The 21,144-nt window shown below is 38.2% G+C and overlaps 1 protein-coding gene across 8 annotated transcripts in view; it reads left to right on the forward strand.

Moving 5' to 3' along the window:
* The window catches only part of HMBOX1 (homeobox containing 1), a 113,048-nt gene extending 92,629 nt beyond the window's left edge, over positions 1-20,419 (forward strand). For 2 of the 8 annotated variants that reach the window (XM_087929945.1, XM_026715921.2), the window contains exons 6-11: positions 325-478; positions 8,000-8,082; positions 8,846-8,941; positions 12,095-12,186; positions 12,416-12,517; positions 19,878-20,419. In XM_087929945.1, the coding sequence (XP_087786071.1) occupies positions 325-478; positions 8,000-8,082; positions 8,846-8,941; positions 12,095-12,186; positions 12,416-12,517; positions 19,878-20,015 (665 nt within the window). In that variant the 3' untranslated portion in view covers positions 20,016-20,419. Of the gene's footprint in view, positions 1-324; positions 479-7,999; positions 8,083-8,845; positions 8,942-12,091; positions 12,187-12,415; positions 12,518-19,877 lie in introns of all 8 variants that reach the window. The other 6 variants (XM_087929937.1, XM_026715920.2, XM_026715922.2 and 3 more) reach the window with 6 other exon arrangements.
* Positions 20,420-21,144: the final 725 nt, after the last annotated feature.

The raw sequence follows: 21,144 nt of genomic DNA on the forward strand, positions 1-21,144 counted from the left end.
TGGGCCATTCACAATCTCTAAATGGTATTCTATTTTGGAATTCTGCACTGTAATGTTAACTATTGCTTTGGTGTCAGGAGACTTGACATGACAACTTGCAGGCTGTTGCATGGTTCTTTGACTTAATTTGTTTATCATGAGCTCTTCTGTTACACACAGGGGCTCTGTTTCTCTTTATTGCTAGATATCTTAATTTTAATTTCGGTGAAACAAAGTCTCGTCCCACTGGGAGTTTCTCCCTGTCATTAGCCAGACTGGGAAGAGGAGTAGGTGTTATTTTTAGTTCCTTAGGAAACATTTTGCTTTCTGCTTTGCTGTTTCCAGGGGCTACATTAAGCATGAGACCAGCCCCCCTTCCAGTTGAAGAGCCAGAATGGAGACAGACGCCTCCGCCAGTCACAGCTACCTCTGGGACTTTCCGCTTGCGACGTGGCAGTCGGTTTACCTGGAGAAAGGAATGTTTGGCTGTCATGGAAAGGTAATATATGAGCGATGAACTACACACACAATATGTGGTATTAGACCATCTCACAGCCCAAGATAATTTTTTAAACTTTTTAAAAATGTGTTGTTATTCAATAAATGGTTACTCAGTGTAAAATATGCAAGCAATCAAAAAAAAAAAGGATATGCAAGTGAATAAGCCATATTATATAATATTGTTGTGCCCTATAACAGTGTTGCCCTGGTATCTGGAAGTATACAATAGTGAGTAATATCATTGGGGCAAGAATATGATTCCTAATAACTCATTAATGGAAACTAGCCACTTCAGGGGTCTTGATGGTTCTCAAATATGCAGCATCATTTTGTAGATTTGCAAGAATATTCTGGGAATGTTTTAGATTATTTGTAGATAATAGCAATTTGCTTGCTAGCCTTGTCCTGTGACAGATCACTCCCTCTGATATCACTTATTTTTCCAATGGATACCAAAGAAGGATTACATTCTTAAAACTCTGTAGCCATTTCAGACTCAGTTTTCCATCCTTTGATGTTTTTTGTAGGAGTACCACAAAAAAAAATTTCACCTGTTACCAATCATTTGTGTTTTGTGTGGTTTTCTTCAGTATATTCAGAGTTTGTCTTTTTCCTCTGTTCTGCACTTTAAAAAACTTGTTCTAGAGTATTTACAATCTGAAAGCCAAAAAAAAACAAAAACGCAGCTCCAATAAATGTATACTTATTTTTAAACTTAAGGTCAGGTAACCACAACATATGAGTGACTTTTTCTCTGTTGAGAACAGAGCTACAGTTGCTCCAGATAAATTCTTTTGATATAAATGGAAAATCAGTTTGATTATATGATTTTTCATTCACATTTCTAGTCTACCTCAGAGACTTAGAATAAGTAAAATTTGTTATGAATAAACACAAACTTCTTAACATCAAATATTTCATATAGTGTTATCCACTCTTAGGACGCTCTCTTAGAATGGCTTAAGGCACATACAACAACCTGTTGAAAAAAAGAAATCCATCACAATGGATTTTCTAATTTATGGGGCAAAGTTGGCACCTTCATCCAACCTTTGAATTCCTCCATACTTAAATTGTACATAAAAATGGTCTGAAATATTTAGTCCCATCTATCTGAGTGGTGACCACGCTCAGTGGCAGCCACGCTAACTCTTTGTGTGAGGCTAGATGAATCATGTCTGAGTACAAAGTTCAAAGCCTTTATTGTCATTGTACATCGAACCAGCAAGGCCATTAGAATAACAACATGTAGATGTCTATCATCGCAATAAAACAACCAGCTCTTCATTTGTTGGGGCATGCAAGTGGACAAACAAGATACACTGTTTAATATAAATACATCATTTGAAGCTTAAGAGTTCTGCTTTAACTACACCTTTTTAATATCTGTAATAAAAGTAGAATTAGATTATCAAAGACGTTGTCCTTGAATCTCTGCCTACTAGCCCTCAGTTTGTTCCAAATCAGTTTTCTGTAATTTCAGAATAAACCTCCCCAATGTGAGAATCAGAAAACTTGGTAATATACAGAACATAGATTAGTAGAGTTGGAAGGAACCTTAAAGATCTTCTAGTCCAACCCCCACTCAAGCAGGAAACCATATACCATTTCAGGCAAATGGTTGTCCAATCTCTTTTTGAAAGCCTCCAGTGATGGAGCACCCACAACTTCTGAAGGCAAGCTGTTCCATTGGTTGATTGCTTTAACCATTAGGAATTTTCTCTTTAGTTCTAGGTTACTTCTCTCCTTGGTTAGTTTCTGTCCATTGTTACCTTAGTACTACATGATACCTTAGTATTATAGTATGTGTATGTGTTGGAGACTAGATAGGGCCTCTTAACTCCAGGATACAATTTCAGCTTTCTTGAGTAATGAGGTTGAATGCGAAGGATGACAATTCTCAGAGTTTATGTTTTACAAAGGTACAATCAAATAGCAAAAAGTAGCAATTCCTATTTACCAGTACCAAATACTGTAGAGCTAGAGTTTCCATATAAATGAGGATTGTAAATCATTTGGGTTTGTAATCCTTTATCATCATTCATTAAATTAGATCAATAATATTGTCTCAATATTACAAATGCAAGAGGATGGATGAGAGAGTAGCTTACTTAAGGGCACCCGGAGACATCATAAAACAAGGAGTTTCCAATTCTCACTTTAGCTCAGTCTGTTAATCGCTGCATTTGCACATGAGCCTGGAAGCTTTTCTTGCCTTTAGGGAGTGTTGTGCACATACAATATCTGGATGTTATTTTGTTTAAAAATTTGAAAAGGTGTGAGATTTTTTACTTTATTTTATGGTAAAAAAATTGTCTCTTGGACCCTTGACAGGTATCATGCATGCTTGGTTTATATCATTAAGGCACCTTTCTCATTAGAAATTAGTTCTGTATTTCAATTGTTGCATAATAAGTTTATACATTTATTTGCAACCATATGTTTTAGCTAAATTCATATAAAATTACAATCCATATCAATTCAATACATGCCCTCTAATGCTAACAGCACTATTTTGCCATTGCAAACAATGAAACTTTTTTTGTTACTTGTTTATCTACATCAATCAGCATTTTTGATTCTTTTAGACTGTTTCAGTTGGATTAACAAAGGTATGATGAATCTAGCTGTGGATTCCTCGTATAACTTGCAATATAGTAAGTCATGGCTCAGATTTTACAATGGTGACTTATTACAAATGCATAAAAAGTGTGTATCCTTTATATCTTCCATCAAAATAGGCTATTGGCAATGTTTGAAAGTGAAATTGTGGAAAAGCTTGCCTTGGGGAATGTAATGTAAGACATTTTAAATAATGTGACATTCTTTGTCCAGCTTTAAAAAATTGATACCACTTTGCCTCTTTAAATCTTTAAAACAGAATAGTGTATGATAATTGCTATCATTCAGCAGTTCCTGATAATTATCAGGTCCTGATAATTGTGAAAATAGCTTTAGACACAAATTCATCCATTTATTATTGTTATGTTGTTCATGGAGATGCATAGCCGTTCTTAGTTGATGGAGCAATTTGTCTGCTTAATTCTAACAACAAACAAGTCTAGGGCATTTTTCAATTGTTTAAGTGACTATTGGCCATATGAGCAAGACTTATAACAATATCACTTAATGTGGTTAAGAATAAGATTTGGGACTCCTTTCTCCTGGCCCTTTCTTGAGAGTAAAGAAGGATTAAAATAGTTATAAATATATTTAAACCTCCTGAAGATGTAATACCCCTATCTACTTTTGTGATTTTGTGACAATAGTATTAGGGGACTTGAGGAATCACAAGAAGGAAGGAAGGAAGGAAGAATGGATGGATCCTGGAAAAGTTTATGGCCTGCTTACTGAGCAAGATTCATCCCAGCTTCTGGAGCCAAGAATATAGAAATGGACAGTGATGGTGTAAAATGCTGATCAAATGTGGAGGATGGAAGGATTTATATTCCTTGCAGTCATCTGGTTGTTAGCACTCTTTCTGAGAGCTGTTGATCACCTGAATAGTGCAAATAGGGGTAGAACCTTCTTGGAACTGCAAAAAGGACTGTGTTGTAAACAGGAGATAGGTGCTCAAATCAGTCAGAACCGAAGAAGCTTTTGGATGAAAAGCAAAACATCTTCAAGGAAAAACAAAGTCCAGTTGCCTTTTGAAAAGCACCTTTGGGACAGCCATGACTTGGATGACTGAGAATCTCCAAAGACATTTGGGGAAAAAAGCAAAGTTTTATGTTGGAAATGTGCAATTTTCTGCCAGAATTTTGTGTATGAAGGATAGATGGTTAACACTTCACATAGCGTAGGATGCATTAACGCAGAACCGGAAATTATTTTGCCTAACCAATAGCCAGAATTGCATTTTCCCAGTGCTCTGCTTATACTGTCTCTGATGGTGCAGACTTCTACAAGTTGGCAGTATTTCTACATCCCACATAAATCATAGAAATGAACTGCTTCAAGGATATTTCAATCTTTTTACCATTGCTTCACATTCTAGTCCAGCTCACATATTTTGGCCACTTTTCATTTTCATCCTTTACTGTCACCCTACACAAAAGAGATCATTTGATTCCCTCTGCAATCAGCCATTGCCATCCTGACGGGCGCCTTTTGTCTAGAAAGCACAATTGCATTTGTTGAAGGTTTATCCCCAGGATTTTGTAATCATTCATTCTACACATCTTTCTGCTTTCTTCCCCCACTTCATCTATTTACCCATACACTACCCCCCCACCCCCCACCCACCCCTTTTTTTTGCTTCACTGCTTCAATGCATTCTGAACCTAGTATAGTCTAATAATTTTGGATAGATATTTGGGAGTGGGGACCAATTTAATATGGTGTCAACACTCACATATCTTTAGCCTTTATATCTCACAATCTCTCTTCCGGACATTCAGAAAATAGTTTTATTGTGTTGGATTCCTGTTGATATTGGCACTATTCAAATGTTGATAAACCATATATTTTCTGTGAGTGGTATGAAAGGGCAGTTGGAGAAAATCTTCGTAGTGGTAGGAAATAGTACTTTTAACAGAAGGAGAGGCAAACAGACTGTATCAATCACATTCCAGACGTGGGTATTTGCCTGTCTTGATGTTCATTCATTCATTTGTTCATTTGTTTGTTCATTTGTTCAATTCAATCCATTCATTATCTATAGTCACCTAGTTCAACCAAGAGGTTCTGAGATCTGCATGAAAATTGTATTTAAACACATATTTCTAATTCATTTGCTCTAAAGACTAGCCCCCTTGCAATTTTCTTGGTGAGATTTTTCAGAATTGATCTGCCATTGCCTCCTTCCTAGGACTGAGAGAGAGGGACTGGCTCAAGATCACGCAGCTGGCTTCATACCTAAGGTGGGACTAGAACTCACAGTCTCCCACTTTCTAGCCTTGTACCTTAACCATTTCACCGAACAGGCTCTTCTTTTTTTATGCACATGTGTAAAATTTTGAGCTAAATACTGTACTGCAACTTTAGGAAAATTGGGAAAGATTTTGTTGTGTGTGACAGTGGTGGGATTCAAAAAATTTTTACTATCGGTTCCGTGGGCGTGGCATGGTGGGTTTGGTGTGGCTTGGTGGGTGTGGCAGGGGAAGGATACTGCAAAATCTCCATTCCCACCCCACTCCAGGGGAAGGATACTGTAATTTCTCCATTCCCTCCCCACCTCACTGACCTGCTTTCCAGCTCCATTCTCCTGTGCAGCTGGGACTCGGGAGGCAGGGCATAGAGGGGGGCGAGGCCAGTCAGAGGTGGTATTTGCCAGTTCTCTGAACTACTCAAAATTTCCGCTACCACTTCTCCAGAACTGGTCAGAACCTGCTAAATGTCACCTCTGCTGTATGACAATCTGAAAGTATCTTTAGTATCACTGTATAAGAATAACTAACCAGGAATGGAGAGGGAGGGATGTGAAACTATTAGGTGGCCAACGGAAGGGGATAAACAGGCACCCAAGAGAAGGCTGGGGAACACAAAAGGAGGGTTCTCAAACGTCTATCCCATAAATCACAAAAGAAACATGGAGACAAGAGCCAATCTCAAAACTGGGCTATAGTGGTTTTAATTTCTTCTTTCTGTGCTGTGTTCTTTGTTTTTTGAAATGATTCTCCAATCTCTCAGGTAATAATAATAGGAGAAAAAAAGATACTTTCCGTAGCCATTAATTAAATGACTTTCCTTAACAACCCATGTCTGTTATTTGTAGTGGGAGCTGTAGGACTCCTGTGCATCTATGTTAATATTTGGCTTCTATTTTTAAGCACCCATAATGAGAAACATATGTGTTATGAACTAGAAGTTCTGGCTGCCTTCATCTGTTGTCTATTTCACTTCCCCTCATTCTAACCCACCCACCCCACCTCCCAAAAATTTCCTGGGCCCAGTGGCATAAGCAGTAGCAAAGCCAGTCGAGGCATTAGCCAGACACCTAACTCTCTGGATCAGGGTAGCTGGAGGCAACTCTTTCTCCATATAGCAGTTCTCCCGGTCTGAAAAATATGGCACTAGTTAATGAGGGTGACTAAAAAGACACCCAAGGGATCATCCAAAATAGCTGAGGAGGCTGGAGGGCATTGGGCCAATTGGACGGATACGTTGAAAAAGCAACATGTGGATGGGACTGAATTTTTCTGGGACTTGTCCTTGCTGATCCAAACTTCTAGCCAGATTTCTTGGATTAGATAATAAAATATGCACATTTTAAAAATATTTATAGCAATCTAATGCTTATTAGTTATGCCAGCAGTTTTGAATTTACTGGAAGGCACATTTTTTAAATTTATAAACCGCCGAGTGTCACTTGGATTGTGAGATGGGTGGGGTCAAAATTTCATAAATAAATATTTCTCAGTGAGAAGTAGAATAGAATTCTGCCTGTTTTTCTTTAAACCTTCAAGAAGATAAGAGTGGGGATCATTTTAAACAACAAAAAGAAAACTTTCCCTGCCAGGATAATTCAGACAAGCAATTATTCTTCCACTAGCTGGTCAAAAATGATTTTATTGGGACAAGTTTTTGATGGTTCATCTAGAAAGCCTCCTTAGTGGGCTTTAAATGGGTGGGCAAGAGTTTTATTGATATGTTTTTAATGGTGCATTATCAGTGTTTTGAAACTGGACTTTGTATTTTAAGTAAAAAGGTAGAATATAAATTCAACAAATATAATCCAGAAATGGGTTGAAATATCCCAGAAGGTAGAAGGCAGCCTATGTCCCTAACTTGGTCTTGAAGCTGGACAAATTGTGTTCTGATAATACAATTTAGGAGTTTACTGGGCTCCATGCCCCAAAAATTAATACACCAGAACCTCTAAGTAATATTTAATAAATCTCACCAGCCTATCTGTTAAGTGGTCAGTTATATGTTAGCACATATTTTAGCTGCTGGAGACACATTTTTACCTTCTTCCTCACCTGGATATTTATGCATTTGTGTATGATGAATGTGATGGCTGTTATCACATTTTGCTAGTCACATTTTCAAGTAATGTTAATTCATAATGTGTAAATCTCTTTATAAGCCTGGATATAAATCATGCTTAATGGTGACAGTTTTCTTAATCCCGTTACATATCTATTATCAGGAGGAAAACCTTTTAAAGAACCTGAAGTGCTTCTGGTTGCCTACCTCTGACTTGAACTCTGACCATTGGCTCATATGCACTCTGGTTGTGCAGCTCTTCTGATTCAAAGGAGAAAAAGCATTGGCCACTCTTTAAGACAAAGGTTTCTGTTCCTGGGATTACTCTGCAATGATTGCAGAAAAAGAGGCAGCTGCTTTAAGGAGTTGCTGACAGGTGTTCGATGGGCATTTTCCCCTGCTTCAAATCCGAAGCACTGAAGAACGTTATTCTTCACAGCCTACAAGTGTCTTTCATACATTCAAAATTGGTGATGTTTTCCTTCTGTACAGGGTTTCTTAAAGATTTGTGGCTTGAGCTTGTTGTCTTTGTTTTGTGTGGGTACAAGAAATAGGATTTCTAAGACGAATACATTCTTTGTTTCTGTAGCTACTTCAATGAGAATCAATATCCTGATGAGGCCAAGAGAGAAGAAATTGCAAATGCCTGTAATGCAGTTATTCAAAAGCCAGGTACACAAGGAAGCCAAAAAGGGGATATGTGGTTCTCTCCTCTCGTCTCCTCCCCTCTCCTCCTCTCCCCTCCTCTCCCCTCCCCTCTCTTTTTTAAAAATAAGAGATTTGCTATCTGGGGGGGGGGGGGAGACCATCAGGTTCTGAGGAGTGTTTCAAAACAGAAAAGCCTTTTTGAAGGAGAACTATGAAGCTCAAAGTATGTCAAGCCATTTTTTAATTAAAAAAACAAAAAGTGCTCAATTAATAGTGTTAACTTTCTTGTTCTTATGCTATAGTGTTCATCTGTTTCTACCTTCAAAAGGGCAGGATATATTTTTTGGGCAGTTGCACTGAGTAATACCCAACAGTATAGTCAAAGGGTGCTTCAGAAGGACAAAAAGTAGGGTGGGATTTAAATGCTGCATGTGGTTGTGAAGATAAGATAAGCTGAGCAATCTGCGGTCCGAAGTTCCTTTTTGGAGGATCTCGGAGCTGCTGCTGTTTATTGGATTTGATGGGAAACACTAGTAGACTAATTTAAGCCCTAAAATCCCCGTCTTCCTCAGTCCTAGGTACTCTTCCATGTGTGATGTTATACTCACCTTGTAGCCCTCATGTCTCAAAAAACTATTAAAAGGGTTTTTAGGTTTGGGTTTTATTTTTATTTAGAAAATAACCTCTTCCAAGGTCCCTTCCAACTCTGATACTCTATTCTAAATCCTGTCCTGGAGCTTCTAAAAGCAAGTATAACCAACAGGGTTTCTTTTTTTATTTTGCACAGGAAAGAAGCTATCAGATCTGGAGCGAGTTACCTCCCTCAAAGTGTACAATTGGTTTGCCAATAGAAGGAAGGAAATCAAGAGGCGAGCCAATATTGGTAATGTATCAGACAGCCTTGAAGAATTGCTGAAGAAAGATGGAACATGATTGACTTTTCTTAACAGGAAAACAGAGCCTTGATAATATTTTTAAAGTAAAAGCTTGACAACATGGTCAAAACAAATTTTCTCTCTTCCTTTGTTGTTACTGAACAGTTCATCAATGTTAACATGTTGTCAAAAAGCATTGGTATATGTGTATGATAGCATCCTTAAGTCCCTTAGGTCAGGGAATTTCATCATGCATTTCAAGAAAACCTAGAGATTTCCAGTTTTGTTGGAAACTTCTCTGCACTTGCTCTGATGAAAAGATCAACGGATGAAATATATTTAGTCTACCACTGTGATTACCTGGGAATATTAGGCCATACAGTCATGAATTTGTACTTAAATTGGCAATAAGGCCCAATAGAATAGTAAGTGCTATATATGAACCTTAAAACATACCTCAAAATGTTCTACAATGTACCACATTGCTTGGGACCAACATTTTGCTGTGAAAACCTTTCCTTGCAGTTGGATTATTTTTTAAAATCTGCCTTATCTCTCCCGATATCCTCAAAGTGAAGCAGAGACTGTTCAAGTTATTGAACAAGTTTGCATGACACATATATCTTTATAAAGCTTGTCTCAGCCTGCTGTCCAAATCTATTCTAGCCCAGGAGTAACTAAAAAGTTCCACATAACTGTGATCTGAAACTCTGGTTTATGTTTTCATGCCTTGGCTGTAGCTTCTTGTTCCATGCAAATGGAACAGAAGCAGGTGAGCAATGGATACTCCCATTGGAGCAATGGATACTCCCATATATCTCTACACATAGAGTTGGCTGACAGGAGTAGCAGCATTTTTGTTCCTCCCACCTTAACGGTTATTCCCTGCAGATATCTAGCAAATTGGTAAAATTGGACTGAGGAAGGATTAGTGATAACCCTCTGCCTGTGAAGCAGCCACGTGCCTATTTTGAGTTGCTGTTGCTGGTTAAAAAAAAATAGTTTAAACTAGGGAGTGATGACTGCAACAACAGCTGGGCAGGAAGAAAGCTTTGCATAATTGTTTGCTGAGGTCCCTGTGGGTATGTCTCTTACAGCTGATCACTCTCGACCACAGACTAATGTGTCTTCTGATTAAACCCTTCTGATGCCATAAACAGAGGCATGTTCCCATCTCTGTCCCCCAATTTAGTTTTCCTTCGCATCCTTCTCCCTCTTTATCATCTCACCACAGTCACAAATATAATACCATACAGCACCTAACGTTTTGCTAGAGAAAATAAATATTTAAAGAAACGTCCTCACTTTAATTAGCATTTCTTGTATACTGATAAATAATACAGGTATCCAGTACTTTCCAGAGTTTGAAATGCTTTGGATATAGAATAGTAAATAACACATTACAGTTTTCTAACATATTACGCAGAAAAGGAGCTTTAAATTGTGCCTATCTATCATATAAAATATTTAACATATAAATGTGCAATTAATTACATAAATTAATTTCTTTTTGCTTTGAATTTTTAATTTGTGTATCCTTTCGGAGAAAAACCTCAAGTATAAATCTTCCCCCAGTTTTCTGAACTTTTTAAATAATTTAAGAGTTCAGGTTCTTCCATTGAAATTGACTGATAGCAGATTCAAGAGAAAACAAACAAGAAAAAGCAAACTTTTGACAGTTTTACGCAATAAGGTGGTTACCCCACAATTAAATTATTTTTTATAGGGCATGAAACCGAACGATGGAGCAGAGGAGTTTTTAATTGGCTGTTTTCTGGGATGGTGATTTGGAACCTGCAGTTTTAGATGCAGTGTATTTCAAAATGCCAGTTGCTGAAGATTACAACCACCAGAGAAAAGCTGTGCCTTTTAAGTCCTGCTTGTGGACTTCCTGGAGGCCGTTGCTGGCCATTGTTGGAACTAGAATGCTGAACTAGATGGACCTTTGAGCTGATCCATGCAGGGAACTTCTTATGTTCTTATACTTCCTTAGGATAAGATAGCAAGATGGTGTGTGTGTGTGGGGGGGAAACCACACCAGAAGGAAGCTGGCAGATTTTGTCCCTTAGCATGAGAAAGCCAAACAACGATATCGATAGCAGACCAATAAAGTAGCATGAATCTAAGATGCTTTGCAATCTCATAAAAAATAATGAAGCATCTTGCTATCTTCCTATAACTTGTGAGTTGCAACCTGGAATATTTCTATTGCAAGGGACAAGAATTGCAAGCTCTGCAGTCAAGGGATTGGTGCCAGCTAGAAATCCAGTTGGGGTTATAAAATATTTTCAAAGGCCGATGATCCTCGAAAGAAACTGATTTTTTTTTCTTTTAAATTGGCATTTATACTCCTCCAACCAAATTAAGTTTCCTTTTTTTAACAGTGCAACAACATGCACAAAAGGGGCTTGCACCATATTGAAATGAAGATGAAAAGGGGACTTCACTTAGGGTGTGGGTTTATTGTAAGAACCATCAAGCCAAAATTAAAACTGTAGAAAAGGGATAGTCACAGTCATTACATAGAAGATAAGAGAGAGAGAAGGAGAGGTGTTGCTTTATTCCTTTGATTATGGTTTCATTAATCAAATGTGCATTTTGTCCCTTTCTTAAGAAGGGTTCTAAATGCAAGCCTATTTGGTAGGATGAGTTCTTTGTGTGCAACCTGATTTTACAGGGGTGCAGGAAGATAACCCAAACCTGATGCCAGTTGCAGAATGCAGCTGTTGAGAATTGCTATTTTGATTTAGAGGGAAAGTTTCCAGTCCTTATGAATCCATAAATAGCATTTGCTGAATACTCTAAATTTAAAGAGGCAGTCATGAAAGATATTTCAGTATCCTGTAAAAGACAGTTGCCTCTCCCCCAGTACTTGTAAGACCACAGGAAATTATGTAAAATCAGAAATTATCCAAGCCTGCATCAGAAATTCTGCAAATTGAGTAAACTTTTATAGCTTTTGGCAGAATTTGGCTTGCAGAATTATTTTTTTCTCATAGCTGAATTGAAACTAAAAAAAACACCATAGTTCTGAGTATTTCTTTGAGGTTCTTACAAGAAACAAGATGCCCCACTTGTGAAGCTTCTGGTTTTTCATCTTCATCCTTATTGGTAACCCTCCAGCAGATAATTCAGGGATCAATTTGCTTTTTTCGAAGAAGCAGCAATCCTGGAGAGTCATGGGATAGATGTACAAAGCCCCGGAGGCCACTCCAACAGTGACGACGTAGACGGAAATGACTATTCAGAGCAGGTAAGTATGTCAGCTAAGTCAGGGGGCTCCAATATGGAGAGTCCCCCTGTAGGCTGCTCTTCCTCCTCTGGGTTTGGGGGCGGAATGTGGAGCGGTGGGGTCTTCAGCCGCCTAAGATTATGTGGCCTTTTATCCTGCTGTGCAATGGGGGAAGGCAGAAAAACACAGCATTCTTCCCCCCTCCCCATGGACCAGCCTTCACCCACATGGATTTATTGTCATACAACAGGAGTCTTGGCAAGTACGCAATGGGGAGGAGGAGGGAAGATGTACAGAGGGAGGCAGAGAAGCAGAGAAGTTAGAAGAAGACAGGAGGATCTGCTCAAAACAAGCAAGTTGACGCTCTGTTCACACATATTTGCCAAATGCAGGGGCATGATGAATTCCCCCAATTTGCACCACCCATGCATAGTAAACACCGTGTCTGTTTCTCTCCTGTGCCCCTGTAACCAGAGCTGTGTGCATCCCCAGAAATCCTTTTTGAATCCATCCTTTTTGTCCTCACCATTCTGGACTGAGGGCATATGCATAATTGCGCATGGTCAGTTTAGTGATGCTGTTCCCTGAACAGCCCATGAAGTATGAGGAACAGCCGGATGAAGCAAGCATCTCTCATCCAATTTGATGAATCCTCTTTCCTTTTCTAACAATTATTACATTCTGGCTTCTGATGTCATTGTTTATGTAACCTTGATGTCCATGTCATATCCACTGTGTACTCCTTGCAAAAAAATTACAATTCAATTTTGGAAAGAAAATAGTTAGTGATTCATGCCAAATAAAAGCATATCCACTTGCTTAAGTTCAAATGTAAATTTTCTGAATCACACATTTGATGTGGAACACACAGCCCTGCTTATACTATAAAAATCTACACGTTTTACTCTCTCCCCCCCTCCCCCACCCCACAGTGCAATGAATGCATAGCTGCATGCTCCTCTTCCCAAAATTGAATGCATTTATGTAAATTGATAATACGGCAGCTCAATTCTAACCAAGAATATTCCGTCTAACCTCCTGGTGCCACCATGTTTACCTTTTTAAGGCAAGGTAAAGCTTTCTTCATAATTTGTCCCTGCTCTTGAGATACTATTTTTTAAAAATTGCTTTTATTCTTAGGAACATAGGAAGTGCCTTTCACCACTGGTCCATCTAGCACAGTGTTATTGAAGTACTGGTTTACAATGATTTTCTATATCTCACTTATTGGAGTTTCCCTTAACTGTTTCAGGAAATGCTAAGGCATGAACTTGGCACCTTTGACATGGAAAGCAGGTGTTTTGCCTCAGAGCTATAGGGCCTGTGCATCTTGATAGGCCATAGCTATCATCTAGTCTTCATATTTTGTTATGTTTCCTTTCCCCCTCTTTCCCCCATACTTTCTGTTAGCTTATGCTCTTATTTTTAAAACTACTGTTAGGTACATTTTGGTAATATAAACATAAGAAATGAAATTAAATACTTTTCTTTTTAATTTTGAAAGGAAACTGATTGCTAAAGAGGAAAATAAGAGGATATTAATAGAAAAAGAAGCTCTCTTACAGAAGAGACGCTTCAACTACATTTCATATTTGAGATAGACACATGTAGATCTTGGCTGATCATTAAGAAAAATAGAACAATTGGACGATGGGGCCATTTATTTAGAGTTGTGATAATCCCATTGGTCTTCCTCCATTGTTGAAAATCTTCTAGCTTTGTGGTTCCTGCATTAATTAGGTTGCATCAGATGGTATTATTGTGATCAGTTGTGTTTTTAATGGAAATAATATATTTTGTACATGAATCATACTTTTTTGAATGTTTTAGTGGGAATATGGAAAATAAAAACAGATAAAATATTAGCCTTTAACCTGAATATGTAATGAAGACAGATAGGAACAAATTAGTCACTTATTATAATCCAGCTTCTTTGTAATTTTTCTGTAGTCAAGCTCTCACTCAGCTAAACAGATTGACAGAACTTTAATTTTGTTAACTATGACAAATATTGAGCAGCCATTGGCTGAGAATGTTCTAGTTCTGGATTTATTGTTTGTAGCAGGGTATAAGTTCAATTGGTTGGTTAAGGCCATATCCAACTGTTTCTGTACCCTTTGTGTAAATCTAATTAAGACTACAAGCAGAAATCAATTCTTTCATTGAGCTTCCACATTTTTTTTATTGTTCCTTCAGGAGCTCATGTTACACTGTCTAGTAATTCATTCTGGTTCTAGTAACATGATGGCGACATTTCTATTGTTAGTTAGTCTTGATCAAGATGAGGAAGCATTTTTCCCTCCTCATTTAACCAGACATATGCAGATTAAAATTACAAATCCTTCTGGTAAATAGATGGTTGGATAGAACATAGAACTGTCTTCAATGTTCTCTCATTGGATTGATGAAGAAAGGCTGAGCCCACATGAAGATGGGGAATATCAGTGGTTAAATTCTATCAAATATTTGCTTGTAGCAATTTAACAGAAAGAAAAATATGAGACAGGTGGGAGGATAGATGGATGAATTAGGGTCAGTTTTTTTCAACTAAAATCATGTTCTTTTCCTGAGGTTTTTGGAATAGTATAATGGGAGATAATATTCTATAAATCTGAGCAGAAGTAATGACTACTTCTTAACCTTTCGATTCTGTATTGGAGAAAGCACATATAAACCTTTTCAAACTATCACACCTACTTGTCATCCCACCCCGTTTTTAAATCAACATAATTAAGCACTGGTCTGTTTAGATTTCTCACACTTCAGCTTTCTTAGGTTCAAAATAGAGAAGACAACAATGATCACAGAATCTAATTATGCTCAGGTTTGAAGAGACCATTTAGAAATTTCAGCTGGTACAGCATGTTATTTGAGGCAAAATGATCAAAACACATAACATTTCTTCTATACCAGTTGAATTTCTGGCTCCAGTTCAAGGTATTTTAAAGCATAGGTGAGTCAACATTTCAGCCGTGGTATTAGCACACATATTCAGAGTCAGAAAAGGTTTAAATGTATTTCCCTCCCAATACAAGTAAATCCAGGATTTATTCTGGTAAAAGTTGCAGGTATCTAATATACTTCTCTCCATCCATTACATCATTATTGCTGATAATAAGGTTCTTTTAACAGTTGGTTTGGCAGTAGCTATGAAAAAGCCCTACGATTTGTCATTTAGGCATGAGTTAACTCTGTGAGTCATCATATGTTGAGAAGCCAGGTGGATATATTTTAATACAATGAATATGACATTGGGAAAGAATGACAGTGGAGATGAAAGAGGGCCATGGCACTTTAAGACCTCTGAAAGCTGCCTGCCCATAAGCTGCAGGTGGACCTTCCACACAGTGGACTTCTTCCTTCCTACACTAAGCCAAGCTAACCTGTTCAGAAGGAAAACACACCTTAGAGGGTGCCATTTTAACCAACAAGCTATAGAAAGTCTTTCATGATGATGTGGAAAATTAATTTTACTCTCTTGCTGTGTTTTAAAGAGAATTAAGACATGGGAGCAGCTGCCTTATATGGTTTTTCTTAATTTATTTAAGATGACACCTGGGTTATAGATTACATTCATTTTTTTTAATTGAAAATGCTCTTCAGTAATTTATTTTGAATAGTATTGTCGAATATGGTTTGAGAGTTTGTTTTATAATCATTTGAAAGTATTGTCTTTGTGGGCTCATTAGCCTTTAAGACTATATATGCATTCTTAAAATATATTAATTAAGTCAAGCCATTTGCTGTTGAACATGTGCTGTACTGTTCAATTTTTCTGTCCAGATTTTATTCTCTTCTGGGAGCAAAAACGCCTCCCCCCAGGAGGCTTCCCTGAGGCCCAGGAGGCAAAAAAAAAACAGAGCGCCGGTGTGTGTGTGCTGCACCAAAAAGCCACGCCCACCCAGTCACATGGCCACACCCACCTAGCCATGCCCACCTAGTCATGCTCACCTAGCCACGGAAGTAAAAATATTTGCATCCCACCCCTGCAACACTTGCTTACAGCTGATAATTATCAAGAGTTTCAGACAGGTTTTTTTTTTTTTAATGTTACATGTATTATGCCACTGGGCTCTTGTGCCTTCATATATATTTGTCTACTACAAATGTGAGGAAGGAGTCATAGATTTTTAAACTAGAAGATGCTTCCTTAAATATTTATTAAAATATTATTTATACATTAATTATAATTTTATAATAATAGAATCATGGTTGGAAAAATGTCTAAAATTTACATTGTTTGAATTAGGACAGGCAACTTTGTGAGGGCGAAGAAGCACGTTTTACTTCTGTGGAAACTGTCTCTAAGAAAATGTGTGGAGCTGAGAGAAAACGTACTTGTTTAAAAAAAATTTTTTTACAACACACCCTTTAAAGATAATAAATATAAACTCCTAAGTTTGTACTAGTGTTAACATTTGCTACCCGGTTTTGCAGTAAAATCTACAATCAAATTTCAGTGGCAAACTATTCAATAGATTTAGAAATCATTTGCAAAATTAAAAAGCCTGCCTGCGGCTGGAGGATATACAGTATATTGCTCTCCTATTTTCAAAGAATCAGCACTCCAAGGAATTTCATTTCATATTGCATAGGGAGTTCCAAAACATTTAAGTAGGAAATTGGAGGTGCAGGTGTTATTCCATGGGCATCTGGAGCCATGCTGATCAAGTGGCATAATTGATTTTAATGGATGAATACCACATGGGTCAGTTTAAAGAATATCCTTTTTTCCCTCTTTCTACACCTTGTATTATCTAAGGAAACATTGCTGCCAAAATGAAGATGAGAGAAAACTGGTGTACTGTGTGTGTAGTGGAAAACCGATAGCTGCAAAGAATGTAATCAATGAGAGGAAGAAACAGTTTAGATTAAAAAGGCAGAGAAAATGTGATTTTGATGGAAGTAAAGAATTATGTTGGCAGAGAGAAAGAGAGACACAAAAGGTTTCCAGCAGAATGAATGGAATTAAAAAATAAAGTGATGAATTAGCATGAAACTGAACTGAGGGAACCCAAGGAAGAGTAATCAAAAGATTTGTGTGGAAATGGTTATAATACGATATATCAAAGAGTTTGGGGGCAGGGCAGATATTCCTGGAAAGGAAGGGCAAAGAACAATGGGCAGTTTGGTCTAGTAGTTAAGGCAGCAGGCTAGAAAGCTGGAGTTCAAGTCCTGATTTAGCCATGAAAACCAGCTGGGTGACTTTAGGCCAGTCATTCTCTCTCCCACTATGAAGGAACAATCAGATAACAGGTACCTGAGTCTGGGTCAAGAAAGCAATTTGAGAAAACATCTCAGGCAAGCCTGTCATGCACACAGAGATAAAGAAAGGGAGGGGGAAGCACATTCAGACTTGCAAAATTCTGTTACAACAGCTATTATAGTGAAAGAAGTATTGATCTACATGGCATTAATTGCTCAGTCTGTCTACCTTGTAACCTCATTGCACTCAACACTGTGTGTGCCGCTACATCCTGAACTAGTTCAAGCTTCCAAATACTTTTCAAGGACAGAGCACAATGTCATAGTCCAACCAGGAAGTGTCTATATAGCTGCCAGTTTGAAAGGCCTGTTCTAGACCCTTTTGTCTTATAGGACTCAGAAGTCGTGTCTTTTTCAGTTGTGGTGCCTGCTCTATGGCACAGTTTACCACCAGCACACCATAGGGTGCCCAGAACTCTCTGCATTGCCACATTCTGGACCAGTTACAATTTCCAAATGGTCTTCAAAGGCAGCTCTATATAAAAACTATGTTGTAGTAATTCAACAAGGAAGTGACCAGGGCATAACTGACTATGCGCAAGGCTTCTTGGTCCCAGAATGGGCATCACTGGTACAAAAGAAGGGTCTGTGCAAACCCCACCCCCCAACCATAAGTGCCATCTGCTTCTCAACGTAATTCAAATCCCTCTGCTTCCAACAAAGTTGGAAGTCCCATGACTTTCCACTGCAGCATTCATTCCTAGCTAATTTATCTGGATAGTGTCTGGTTTGGAAAAAGAGGTTATTTAAATCTGTAAGAAGATAATTTTTGTATCTTCTTTTTACTTAGGCTTATGTATTACAAAACAGGTCATCACTTGAGCCTATGCTTGGTAACAAAATTAGGATTTGACTTGTCAGTAATTTTTTTTAACAAAAAGAGAGATTCACTATAGCCTCCAAGGTATACAGGTATAACAAGGTACATAACTTATTCCTATTTTCTTCTTGAGAAACAATAAAAGATAATTCCCCATATCTTCTTAGTTTTATTTTGATTTGATTTGTAAATATCCTATGTTGGGTAGCATCCTAGAGTTAGGTAGCAACAATCTGGAATAAAATAAAAAAGAATATCTAGAAATTCTTCTCAGAAAGAAAGAATTCTAATTATTTCTTCCTCTTTTCTCTTGTAATGTTTGTTGCAGGTTAACAAAAGGCAAGAGAAATGAGGAATGGGGTGAAATAGAAGGGATTGCAAGTGGAAGTTGTTTTCTGGAGCTTTATAAAATCTAGTGAAAGAGTTTGGACTGTTAAGTAATAACAATGGTATAGGAGCAGCCAACAGTACATGTACTAGTTTGTTAGATCCTTTCGCCCTCCCTATTTTTTCCTTCTGCCTCATATACAAACACAAAAATAGATATGTCTATGGAGATTCTTAGTCATCCAGGTCATGGTGGTCCCAAAGGGGCTTTTTTCAAGAGGCAACTGGACTTTCTGGTTTTTCTTTGAAGACATTTTGCTTCTCATCCAAAAAACTTTCAGCTCTGACTGGATGGTGGGGAATGGAAGGAGTTATACAGCTGTCTGCAAGGGGTATAAATCCTTCCATTCCTACCCATCCAGTCTGAAGCTTCTTGGATGAGAAGCAAAATATCTGCAAAGAAAAACCAAGAAAGCCCAGTTGCCTCTTGAAAAAAGCACCTTTGGGACATAAACAGAAAACTTCTGCTGCTAGGTCTTTCTCTGATTGAAAAAGCCCCCATTAGTCAATGAATTTCTATAAATACATAGTCATATTTACTTGTCTAATAGACACTTCTCTAAAATGCATCTCTACATTTTAGTTGGTACAATAGGTTAGTGATGGAATAAGGTCGCGCTTCTACATTTATACAGATTTGGAGTTCTTGCAGAATCTGTTTCCAGGTGCCCACTTCAAATCATCTCACCTATTCCCTGACTCTTCTGTCACTTTTCAACTTTAACAGACACCCAAACAAAAATTGTTATTATGAGGTCAACTAACATTGATGGCTATCCCTATTATTTGAATTGTGGAAATGGCACAGTTAATTTAGTTTTCATATCATTGCCCCATTTTCAAGTGTAGGTTTCTGTTTGCAAATATAGGACAAGGGCAGAATTTCCAAAGGTTTTCTCCAGGTGGTTAGTAGGTTGGTTTATGCCTCCTAATAATAACTTGAGGCTTGGAAGCTGCTTTGGGTACCTTTCCTTTTCCATTTTCATCTGTCCACTATGAGGTTTTCTCCAAATTCTTTCTCTCCTCCTTCCCATTTTCCCTTCAGCCAATGCCTGTTCAGCATGTGATATGTTCTTTTTAAATAAATCCATTTATCCCCATTTTTCCAGCCCGTTGAATGAAAACATTGGACTGTTTATAAGACATATTTTAAAACTGGATGAAATGATTGTTGAAGATGCTAATGAGACTTGTTCCTCTCCCTCCCTCTTCATTCCTTTCTCCTTCTCCGCTCATGTAGGATGACAACACTAGCCATAGCGACCACCAAGACCCTATCTCACTAGCCGTGGAGATGGCAGCGGTAAATCACACCATTCTGGCGTTGGCCCGGCAAGGAACCAGCGAGATCAAAACAGAGGCCCTGGATGATGACTGATGACGCGATGGAGGGGGAGGGCTCCCAGATGAGAAAGTAACTTAGTTTTAGACGTAGCACCTTAGCAGCCTTTTTCCTGGTCCCTAATATGTGTCCTTCTTTACAATATAACTTTGCAGTCTCTTGTACGTCAAGTTTGCCGTTTAGGGTCTTGTCCTGTGAAGATGGCATGGTGCCCTCTGACTCTGCGTATAAACTCTCAGTATTAACTCCCAGTCAGATAATTAACCAAGCCGACTGACCTCCCTCTCCCACTGCTCCCCCCTCAGCTAGATAAAAACCTTTGCTGCTCTGTCTTTAGCATTCCATGAACGTGCTTCCAGGTGTCGTAGGCAGCCCTCGATTCCAAGCCTTAGGCTAAATCTGTAGAAAAACAACAATACAAACTTGGATTATCCTTCAGACTTCCGGGTGTTAACTTTTTTTTTTTATTTCCTCTTGTTTTTGTTACAAAACCAAAAGGAGACAATGGAGATTCAGTGGTTTGAAGGAAAATGGGTTGAGAGTTTGGACAGAGAACGGGATTATGATGAAGCTCAGATCTGTTGTAAACGTCTTGTTACCAGGTGCCAATAAGCTGGGCCTCTCTTAGCAGGGCAGCAATATAATCCTTACTGCTTTTCCATAGGATTTGTACTGTTTTCCAAAGGTCCTGGCTGGTTGGGAAGGAGAAGGGGAAAGTCCACCAGCTTGTTTTGATTGATGTTTGCTGCTGACGTGATCAACATAACCTTCCTCTTTTCTTTGCAAGTTGTGTTATGGGAGGAACAAAGCATTTCCCCCCTCAATTCTTAAGTTTTCCCAGTTAGGCCAAAGTTTCCATCTATAGAAGAATCTCTCTTATATGTCTCTGAATGAGACCCACTGTGGTTGTGTTCCTTCCAATAAGTGGTCACAAAGGCTGATGGCGCCTAAGGAATGATGTAAGTGTGATTGGATCATTCACAATTCTTTTATCAGTTCAGTCACAAATGAGCCCCACTGAGTTCATTAACATTTAAACCCACATAAGATACAATTATACTCTCAGACACCCACATGAAGAATACCTACTCTTGGAAAAGACATGATTTATATACAAAGATAAGGATGAGCATTGATGGAAGTGGATAAGTTATTGTTACACGCG

The sequence above is a fragment of the Pseudonaja textilis genome, chromosome 1, assembly GCF_049901715.1.
Source record: "Pseudonaja textilis isolate UNSWEBS1 chromosome 1, rPseTex1.2, whole genome shotgun sequence".
NCBI lineage: Eukaryota > Metazoa > Chordata > Lepidosauria > Squamata > Elapidae > Pseudonaja > Pseudonaja textilis.